Source organism: Vicia villosa, linkage group LG2 (genome assembly GCF_029867415.1).
Source record: "Vicia villosa cultivar HV-30 ecotype Madison, WI linkage group LG2, Vvil1.0, whole genome shotgun sequence".
Classification (NCBI taxonomy): Eukaryota; Viridiplantae; Streptophyta; class Magnoliopsida; order Fabales; family Fabaceae; genus Vicia; species Vicia villosa.
The window spans coordinates 189,659,330-189,670,881 of record NC_081181.1 but is presented as its reverse complement, the minus strand read 5'-3'; the positions used below and the strand labels follow the sequence as shown (position 1 = coordinate 189,670,881).

Genomic DNA, 11,552 nt, shown 5'->3' with positions numbered 1-11,552 from the left:
ACTGACACGTTGAATTTTTTTATTTTTTATTTTTTAAATACTAAATTAATTTTTATTTTTAATTTCATTTTTAAACAATTATCAATGAATAATATCAAAAAAAGACAAAATTATTTCTTATAAAGTAATTTTTAAATAAATAATTTTTATGATTTCTACTAATATTAACAAATTTTATACATAATTTTTTATCTATGAGGTCTCAAATCTAAGTCCCTTTCAAGTTAAATTATTTTCAATTTACAACTAGACAAATCAATTTCTATCGTTAATAAAGTGATTATCATTTACAACTAGACAAATCAATTTCTATCGTTAATAAAGTGATTATCATTTACAACTAGAAAAATCAATTTCTATTGTTAGTAAAGTGACTATTATTTACAACAAGACAATTCAATTTCTATTGTTAGTAAAGTGACTATCATTTACAACTAGATAAATCAATTTCTATTGTTAATAAAGTGATTATCATTTACAACTAGACAAATCAATTTCTACGGTTAGTAAAGTGACTATCAATAACAACTAGACAAATCAATTTTTATTGTTAGTAAAATGACTATCATTTACAAATAGACAAATCAATTTCTATTTTATTAAATTGATTGTCATTTAATCTGAAGAGACTTAGGTTCGAGGCCATATTGATACAAATTTTGTATTTTTTATTTTAAATTTAGAATTGTTTAAGATTAACCACATGGGTCTGAGTTCAATTCCTTATAAGAAACAATTTTGGCTTTTTTATATTATTAATTTATAATGTTTAAAAATGAAATTAAAAATAAAAATTTAAAAATGAAAATAAAATAAAATTCAACGTGGCAATCCAGTCACAGTTTAAAACTAAGAAAAAACCGGTTTGAAAAAAAGATTAACAGAAGGACTTATATGATCCGGTTAAATTTTATAAGGGATTAAATTGGGTCTATTTTATTGTGAAGGACTAATTTGACTCGTGTATTATTTGTGAGGGACCAAAATGGGTCTTCACTATATATATATATATATATATATATATATATATATATATATATATATATATATATATATATATATATATATATATGTATATATATATATATATATATATATATATTGAAGATAATGTGTCAATCTTTTTTCTCTCGCCTTCATTATAAATGATCGATGAAAGAGAGAAAATATCGACTAATAATCTCAAACTATTTATTTAAAATTTAGTCGTTCAGATTCATTCTCATGTAAAAATATCATTCTCATATAAAAATATCATTTTCATATGATACGTTATATATATATATATATATATATATATATATATATATATATATATATATATATATATATATATCATATGAGAATGCTTTTTTTATGTGAGAATGAATATGAATCATTGGATTTTAAAATAAATTGTGGAGATTATGTGTGAATCTTTTTTTCTCTCTCCTCCATTATTAAAATAAATGATGTAGGAAAGAGAAAAAAAGATTCACACATAATCTCCACCATTTAATTTAAAATCCAATGGTTGAGATTCATTCTCACATTCTCATATAAATATGACATTCTCATATGATATGCCCTCTCTCTCTCTCTCTCTCTATATATATATATATATATATATATATATATATATATATATATATATATATATATATATATATATATATATATATATATATATATATATATATATATATAGACGACTCAAGTGAAAACACTGGGTTATTATGAGAAATGAGAATACTGAATCACAGCCATTAAATTTTGATTTTGTTGATTTTAATGGAAATGATTGGTTTCTCTTTCTATGATCCTTAATATTTAATTTAATTAAAACATAGAAATAGAAACCAATACAGTCCATTAAAATCAACAAAATCAAAGTTTAATGGTCGTGATTCATTATTCTCATTTCTCATAATAACCAAATGTTCTCACTTGAGTCATCCCTATATATATATATATATATATATATATATATATATATATATATATATATATATATATATATATATATATATATATATATATATATATATATATATATATATATATATATATATATATATATATATATATATATGGGAGCATATCAAGTGAGAGCATTTTTAAATGAGAGATGCGAGGAAAAAATATCAACCATTGGATTCATCAAGAGAGAAGATGTTAATACATTAATGAGGCTATTATTTTCTCTCTCTTGATGAATCCAATAGTTGATATTTCTTCCTCTCATCTCTCATTTAAAAATGCTCTCACTTGATATGCTCCCATATATATATATATATATATATATATATATATATATATATATATATATATATATATATATATATATATATATATATATATATATATATATATATATATATATATATGGCATATCATATATATATATATATATATATATATATATATATATATATATATATATATATATATATATATATATATGGCATATCATATGAGAAAGTCTTTTTTATATGAGAATGTGAGAATTAATCTGAACCATTGGATTTTAAAATAAATTGTGGAGATTATGTGTGAATCTTTTTTTCTCTCTCCTCCATCATTAAAATAAAAAATTGAAGAGAGATAAAAAAAGATTCACACATAATCTCCACCATTTATTTTAAAATTCAATGGTTCAGATTCATACTCACATTCTCATATAAATAAGGCATTCTCATATGATATATATATATATATATATATATATATATATATATATATATATATATATATATATATATATATATATATATATATATATATATATATGTAAATCATTCTTATGTCTTATTTATGTTTTATTTAATTACATTATATTTTATTTAAATATAATCACTTATTTAAATATGTCTTAAATAGTCTGACTTATTTATTTTTGTCTCATTTTATTTATATATGTTTTAAATATTATAAATTATTAATTTATGTCTTATTTTATTTAAATATGTCATAAATATTATGATTTATTTAAATATGTTTTAAATATTATAAATTATTTTGTTTGAATATGTTTTCAATAATATAAATTATTTATTTATGTCTTATTTTATTTAAATATATCTTGAAATTACTACTTGTTTAAATATTATTAATTAATAAAATTGATTTTACAAAGAGAAATCAAATAGACATAAATTGACATTATTGTATTGAATTATTATTTAATTAATTTATTACTCCCTTCGTTTTTTATTATAAGTCGTTTTGGAAAAAAATTTGTATTTTAATATAAGTCGCTTTACAATTCCAATGAATAATTAATGCTATTTTTCCTATTATATCCTTAAATATTTATTATTCCCTCTCCTTTCAATTATATAAATTTATCTTCCACATGTCATTAATGAAGGATAATTTTGTAAAAACCTTCATAATTTCTCATTTACATACAACAATTATTATTTTCTTAATCTGTGTGAAAAGTCTAAAACGACTTATAATAAAAAACATAGGGAGTATTATTTAAATATTTTTTGAAATATCTCAAGAATAAATCTCTAGTCTTTCTCTCTATCCATTATCTCTTTATGTTATCGTCTTTCCTTTGCTTTTTCTATGCTATATACTTGTTTGATTTAAAAATATTTTTTAACTCTGATTTGTCAAATTATTTTATTTTCAACCAAAATTTTTAAAACTTCCACAATCCAACCCCCCCCCCCCCTTATATGGAGAGACATGTCTTACACATACTTTATTTTATGGTTGGATCTAGAGTTTTTAAGGGAATGTTCATGAATGTTATATTGGTCAGAACCTTCGACTTGACGACATATTCATGACGTCTCTGGTCTCGTTCTCTTCTTATCACAAATATCTTTTCCATTTATGCTTGCATGGTTTCTTTCTTGTTGGGACGAGACTGATTTCAGCCAACTATGATCTAGTTCCATGAATGGTTACATTGATGGACCAGTTTCACATCTTCCTTGGTTCAGGTAGGAACAAAGAGCAAGTATAAGCATTGATATTCTTGACTAACTAAAATATATATGACTCCATAATCAAATAGAATAGACAAGATTATAGTTAATTGGGATGATACCGATTTCAACCAACTATGATCTAGTTCCATGAATGGTTACATTGATGAACCAGTTTCACATATTCCTTGGTTCATGTAGGAACAAAGAGCAAGTATAAGCATTGATATTCATGACTAACTTAAATATATATGACTCCATAACCAAATAGAATAGACAAGAGTACGATTAATCACATTTAATTCTAACATAAGAGGTAACTAGCAACACATTGTCATGGTAGCATTGAATAATTTGAAAAAATATGAGATCAATCAGTTCATTCTCCACAATCACCCATCATTTAATTTTCTTCCTTCTATGAAAGTTGGCTTGTTCAAAGAGAAAAGTTTATCTTTAACCAAACACAATTTAGCCACCATGTTTTTTGCCATTGGTTTTTACCAAGCCCGAATAAAAAGATAGGTCGCAAGTCGGCTAGATGTCTAGGATAGTTGAACTTCAGAATAAGGGTAACATTATAAGAGGTGAAGTTGCAAGGGAAGTATGATAGAAAAAAATATATCAACAAGGTTCCCATATCAATACTGGGAATATGCCATAACTTTTTGAAGAATCATCAATTGAATCTATCCGAGTTCAAGCTCTTATTTTCAATACATTGAGCCACCATAAAATCTATTATAGCAAAAAAGAAGTCGATATGAAAATGCATGGTTATCTTTTACGAAGATATATCGAAGCCCAAACCAATTATTTAAGAAGTTTTGTATCACCTCCTCCCTAACATTAGACACCATTTTCACCCAACTTTCTTTAAGACATAGTAATATATTTATGAAATATAATCTAAAAATGTTTCAATTTATATTTATGTAAAATAAAACACGATAGCCCATAAGATTTGTAATTTAAAATTACAATATAATAGTTATGGATATTATTACTAGATAATAGAGTTCACACTTTATCACCATATTATGATTCAGTTCTTTATGTTTTCACTTTGCGTATAATAATTTGAGCACCATGTTGTGGTTGAAGAGTAAGTATAGTGGATGGAGCATGAGCATAGGTTGGTGAAAGCTCGAATGAGAAATGTTGCAAAATCATTGCTACTGCCATTTTTGCTTCCATCACTGCAAAGTTTTGTCCAATGCAAATTCTAGGACCCCCACCAAATGGAAAAAATGAATGTCTTCCATTTGTTGCTTTTAAAACACCTTCAGAAAATCTTTCTGGATTGAACATCTTAGCGTCATCGCCCCATAGTTCGCAGTCATGGTGAATCAAAAGAACTGGTAAGAAAACTTCCACTCCAGCCGGTAATATAAGGTTTCCAAGTTTGACATCTTTCTCAACCTGGCGAACAAAGCCAACTAGAGGAGGGTACAACCTAAGAACCTCATACAAAATCATGGTGACCTGTCACAAAAATGTTTAAGACAACAAAATTAATAAGAGATTAAAAGTGTATTTAAGATAATAATAATAATCATAATAATAATAATAATAATAATAATAATAATAATAATAATAATAATAATAATAATAATAATAATAATAATAATAATGCAATACTTACAATCTTCAAACTATTTAGGCCATCAAAATCTGGTTTTTTATTTCCAAAGATTTGTAACACCTCTGCCCTTGCACGCTCTTGCCAATTTGGATACCTACTCAACAATATCATAGTCCAAACAAGCAAAACTGAAGTAGTTTCTTGTCCTGCAAAATAAAATAACTTGCATTCCCCCACTACATCATCAAGAGTCATTCCTACATTCTTGTTGTTTGTATTTTCTTCAATTTCCTTATGATTTGACTCGAGAAGAATACTCAATAAATCATTTGTAGTAGATTCACCTATCTTTAGTGCTTTCTCCTTCTTGTTAATGATATCTTTAAGAGAAGATTGTATATTTCTCTCAATTTCGTTCATCTTTCTATGGGCGATAGTAGGTACAAATCTACAAACACAAATGTTGAAATATAACTAAGAAAAAAATAAAAAGACCAAGTAAAAAAGTGTATGATATGGAAAGATATCACTATACCTCCATAAAGGGATGAAAGATTTCACTGTATCTTTTACAATAAGTTCAGCTAGCTCTCTTTGAAGTTCAAAGATTGTTTTTCCTTCTTCATAACTACTTCCAAATGCTGTTCGAGAAATAGCATCGCTAGTCAAGTTTTGAAAAGAAGGCCATATATCTATTTCACAAGATTCTTCTAAAGACAACAGTTTCTCCCATTGGCTAATCATATCATTGCAACTTGTAAAGAAAGATGGTGTCATAATCTGCAGTGTGTAATCATAAAAATATTGTAATATGCATAAATGTAGTGCATAAATATACAAATTTCAGAACATATATTATGTAACCAAAACAATCTAGTTTGCAGAACAGTAGTTTGAAGGATAAAATAACATAAACTTGAATCAAACTTCCTTGCACACGTAGAGTTACCTTTCCATCCATCAAAATACTTATTAATTAAAAGTAAATTGTTGAGGTATAAAAAAACTATAATTTAAATGTTAATTCACAAATTTGATACAATTGAGATTGGTTGATTCCATTATCAGTAAAGCTACAATGGTACATTTCAAGTACAGTATATAAAGGCTTAAAGTAATCATTTTTTAGTTAAATTTTATAATTAAATTTTACATCTCTATTAATTAATATAAACAAAACTTCATATAGACTAGATATTTCGATAGTAACAAACCAAAAAATACTTTCAATAAATAAATAAAAACCATAACTAGTCTATAACTTTGTATATGTCTAATAGAAACTAACCTTTAATTTTTCTAATTTGAAAGCCGGGTTGATTAGCCTTCTATGCTTGCTCCACTTTTCTCCTTCATGGCTAGAAAGACCATTAACTAGAGACTTGAAACTTGGATTACTTCTCTTTGGGAATTCAGACATCTTATTCAATACATCTTTTATTTGCTCAGGTTTTGTGAGAAAAATCCTTGGCTTTGGTCCAAACCAAATATAAGAATTCTTCCCTGCATACAATTAACAATTCAATAAATATAAGTTACAGAGCCTTATAGCTATTATCAACCTCTTATTCATATTTATTATATCGATTCAAAACTCAGTCAATTATAAAAGTGTAAGTTGGTCTAGCGGTGGAGGTTTGGATTTTGAGAGTGTGCTACTCTTGAGAAACTGACTTCGAATTCTACTGAGTGCTATCAATCAATAAGGCTATGTTTGGGAGTTTGGAGGGGAAGGGAGGGGAGGGTTTTGGAAAATAGGAAGAATTGGGTGAAAAGGATAAAAAGATTTTGGGTAGGAGGGTTTTTGGAGGGTTTGAGTTTATTCATAATACCAAAAACCCCATAAAATGGGGGAACTCAAAAATTATATTGAAGGGGGGTTTTGGAGGGCTTTGAAGGGCTTACATAAATTTTCCAAATATTTTTTAAGTTGTTATAGTATTTTGAAAATTAAAAATTTAGTAATGATAATAACTCTTTTATCATTCTAAACAAAATCTTTTTTTCAAAAATTATCAAATATTTTTCTATATTTTTTTAAAATTTCTTTTTTGGAAGTCTTCCCCTCCCCTCCCCTCCAAACTCCTAAATATAGCCTAAGGGTATAAATGGGAAGTAACATACCATGATTTTTAAGAGTCTGTTGGGTGTAGGGATCGACACGTGGAATAATATCATCGGAGAGATTCATGGGTTTGGATTTAGCTTCCTTTCCCATCTTAAAAAGATCCTTAGCATCTCCAACCAAAAACCTATATGAGTTTCCATGAATGCCTTGTTCTCTTAACAGCTTCTCTAGCTTCTTTGGCGTCAGCCACAACGAATTCAGCACCTTCCAAGCACATATCAAACCAAGTGTCAACAGGGTGAAAATTATGCCAGAAAGCCATTCCATTTCTATGTTAGTTATTGGTGATGCAAAGAAGATAGAGAGTGAAGCAAAAGGAAGTGAAAGTGTTTACGTATTAATAGACTGTTTAGGTTTTTTTGTTTTTTTAAGAATCCTTTTGTTTTTTTCTCCAGCCCGTGAACAACGGAGTATATTATAAAATGACTAAGTCAACTACGAAGGGGACAAAGGAATCTTTTGGCACTTGAATCAGATAAAAAAACATGGAGCTAAACCTCATGGCAATAAATAAAGAAAGTGTGAACTTCATGGCAATAAATAAACAAAAGTACTAGTAATATTTTAGCACTTGAATCACATGGGACTAAAGGACAGGATCCAAGCATCAAGGGACTAAGGAGAAGTGTGAGCAATGGGAATAAATAAGGAGCAGCGTGAGAAACATGGCAATAGATAAACCAATTCACTAACAATTTTGTACGAAATTGAAATAAAGAAATCTCTTCCTCTCTTTAAGCATTGCCTTTCTAGAAACACACGTCAATCGCTTTATTAGACTTTTTTTTCTTTTGAAAGTTGGATATAGTATTAGGATTTTAGTTTTAAAATTGGATATGTCGGAAATAAACTTGAGAAACATGGATATTATTGACTTGTGGTAAAGGCTTGGGCATTGAAAATTTGCTGCTCTCAAGATTTCAGTTTCAAATAGTAAAAAATATTACTATATATGTGAAAAACAATATTATGTTAATTTAAATTCATATGGAACTTTTCCCATGAAGTTTGTAATTGGACAATATTCCCTAAATTGTATTTGTATCTATTAAAAGTAACAATATATTCCTGCGTTCACACGGATGAATTTATTTGATATTATATAAATTTTATTTAAATATATATAAATTTAAAATAAGTTATTTAATTATAAAATTGATAATAATAATATAAATTTTATTTGAACATTTGAAAATAAAAAATTTGTGTCTCAAATAAAGGTAATTGTTAATAAAAATAAAATATTTATTTTGCTGATAGTGGCGCGTGAAAAAATTAGAAATTTTGAAATTTGAAAATAAAAATTATGTCTCAAATAAAGATAATTGTTAATTAAAATAAAATAGGTATTTTGCTCATAGTGGCCTATGAGAAAAATAGAAAATTTTCACATTTAAAAATAAGAATTTTATGTCTCAAATATAGACAATTGTTAATTAAAATAAAATAGGTATTCTACTAATAGTGGGCCGTGAGAAAAATAAAAATTTTGACATTTAAAAATAAGAATTTTGTATCTCAAATAAAGATAATTGTTAATTAAAATAAAATAGATATTTTACTGATATTGATTTATAAGAAAAATAAAATTTTTGACATTTTAAAATAATAATTTTCTATCTCAAATAAAGACAATAAAATAGATATCTATTGCATTTAATATTTTCTATTCTCGATTTATTCTATTTCATATCAGAGTCTTGATGTAATAATTTTTTAATGCAATTATGTTCTAATTGAGTGTTATAAAATGTAAAAATTTTAAATGATTTTCAAAACTCAATTTTCATTGTATTATTTAAATTATAAAAAAGATCATATGTGTTGGACGTTATTTTATATAATTTAATAACCGTGATATTAGAAATGGCAAGAACAATGAGTACTAACCATTATATTTTTATACTGTTTTTGGGAAAAAAATTTAAATAACAAAGTTTTAAAAAAAATTTACCAAAAAAAAAAATTTTTCAGAAGATTTACCAAAGTGTCTAGGTTTCGCAGGACCCCTAGAGCATGCGCCAAATGAATTGGCGCATTGGTACAAAAATTAGGTGTATGCGCCAAACACTACTAAAAAAAATGCAATTTAGAGAGGGAAATTTCCTGTCACTAATATAGTAAATTCCGTCACAAATTATATTAGTGACGGATTTTCTGACGAATCTAAATCCGTACCGAATTTCAATGTCGCAAAATATTTGTGAGGGAATTTTCTTTCCGTCACAAATTGTTACAAAATTATTCCATCATTAAAAATTTTTTTACGTCACTAAATAATAAGCAAAAAATACACTCAACATGTATATTTCCGTCACTAATTAGGGAAGGAATAATACCTCCCTCTCTAATTTACAAGGGAATTTTATTTCCCTCACAAAATTACTAAATACAATTTCAGTGACAAAATTTGTTTCCCTCACTAAATTAATTATATTAATATTATAAATTTTAAATTCAATTCCATTAATGATTTTAATAATACAAAATCATTTATTATATTAAACAAAATTTAAATTCATCAATAGACAATAAAATATTTTAAATTGTGTTTAACATTACCATAAATAATTAAAGTCAAATTTCTAATGTGAAATATCTACCAATTTCACTCACTCTACTCTAATTAACTATTACAACAAATAACAACCAAATTTTATTCGACTAAATGAGAATAACACTCTAATTTACAATTAGAATAAAGTATTGTGGACAATGGAAACTAAAGACTAGCATGTGTCTTGAGAGATTATAATATACATTAGATGATTAACCGACTTGCAAGTATCAGCTATGGTGATCTTCGGCTAATTCATCGTTGACAAAATATCCTGCATTAAATACATAATATATGAGAGAGCTAGAGAGCTTTTACAAATTTATTATAGATATACTATTTCGACATTTTTATTAGGAATGAGAACATAACCAGTTGATGAATATAATGTTGGCGAGTAATAAGAAATCTAAGCTACTATGTGCAAAGTCTAAGGCTTACTATTCCGTAAAAAAACAGTCTAAGGCTTACTTACAAAAATCTAATAACATGTCCACTCAAGACATCATTGGCTTCATTTTGTTGTGAAACCCCAAAATAAGCTAATCGAAGAGGTAGTCTTGCAAAATAATAAAAATGTTGTGAGATAATTATAGGCCCACTTTCTAAAAGATTGAGAAAGGATAAAAGAGAATAGGAGAAAAGTCTCTACTCCAAAAGTCTCATGTATGTGATAGTCACTACTCCATTCATAAATGCTTGCAATATTATTTCATACCTCTCCATTTATACAAACACTTCTCTAACTAAACAAATAATTAACTAACTTACTAACTAATTCTCCCTATAATATGTTAATCCTAACACCAACACACTAAATGTGTAATTTCTAGTCCATTAAGTTGAGACATACTTTATTGAACTCTGCGTGGAAAAATAATATTATAAGTAAAACAGTACACATATTTTTAATGTATGACAATCAATTAATTGTGAATCCATTAATCAAGAAGCTCAAATAAGTGCATTTAAAAATAACCATGGAGTAACTAAGTGACCCCAAGTTTAGATGCAAAAGATACAATGTGAAGACTAATTATCTAAACAAATGAAAATTACCTGTGTAAAATCACACATACAACTTCATCAATAAAAAAGTTAGACATGGATAACAAGCAAAATAATTTACCATTCAACTTCTTCACAGTTAACTCACGGTTTCGTTATACCTCAATGAAATCATAACTACCCCTAATGATGCTCTATTCATTTTCAATAATGAGAAAAAATACCATATCCAAAGAGTTATACCCCAAAATTTGCCCGCATCTTTTTTCAGAGAGAAAGCAACAGACTTCTGTCTAAAAATTGGGAGTTTCATATAATCTTAGATTTTATTTCACAAATATCCTGATTTTA

The 11,552-nt window shown here is 26.3% G+C and overlaps 1 protein-coding gene across 1 annotated transcript; it reads right to left on the bottom strand.

Moving 5' to 3' along the window:
* Positions 1-4,873: 4,873 nt before the first annotated feature.
* On the bottom strand, positions 4,874-7,930 carry LOC131647714 (cytochrome P450 72A68-like). The gene is made up of 5 exons (XM_058917570.1): positions 7,633-7,930; positions 6,797-7,011; positions 6,044-6,288; positions 5,569-5,956; positions 4,874-5,408 (listed from the first exon to the last, which is right to left on the bottom strand). Exons 1-5 carry the CDS (start codon positions 7,901-7,903, stop codon positions 4,977-4,979), a joined length of 1,551 nt encoding a protein of 516 aa, XP_058773553.1. The 5' UTR covers positions 7,904-7,930; the 3' UTR covers positions 4,874-4,976.
* Positions 7,931-11,552: the final 3,622 nt, after the last annotated feature.

What these genes read in the sequence shown, in the direction of transcription:
- LOC131647714 (XM_058917570.1), bottom strand. Translation starts at nt 7,903, where the DNA reads ATGGAATGGCTTTCTGGCATAATTTTCACCCTGTTGACACTTGGTTTG. An exon ending in ACAGACTCTTAAAAATCATG is followed by an intron (nt 7,012 to 7,632) that starts GTATGTTACTTC and finishes AATTGTATGCAG; the next exon opens with GGAAGAATTCTTATATTTGG. An exon ending in TCTTTCATCCCTTTATGGAG is followed by an intron (nt 5,957 to 6,043) that starts GTATAGTGATAT and finishes TTGTGTTTGTAG; the next exon opens with ATTTGTACCTACTATCGCCC.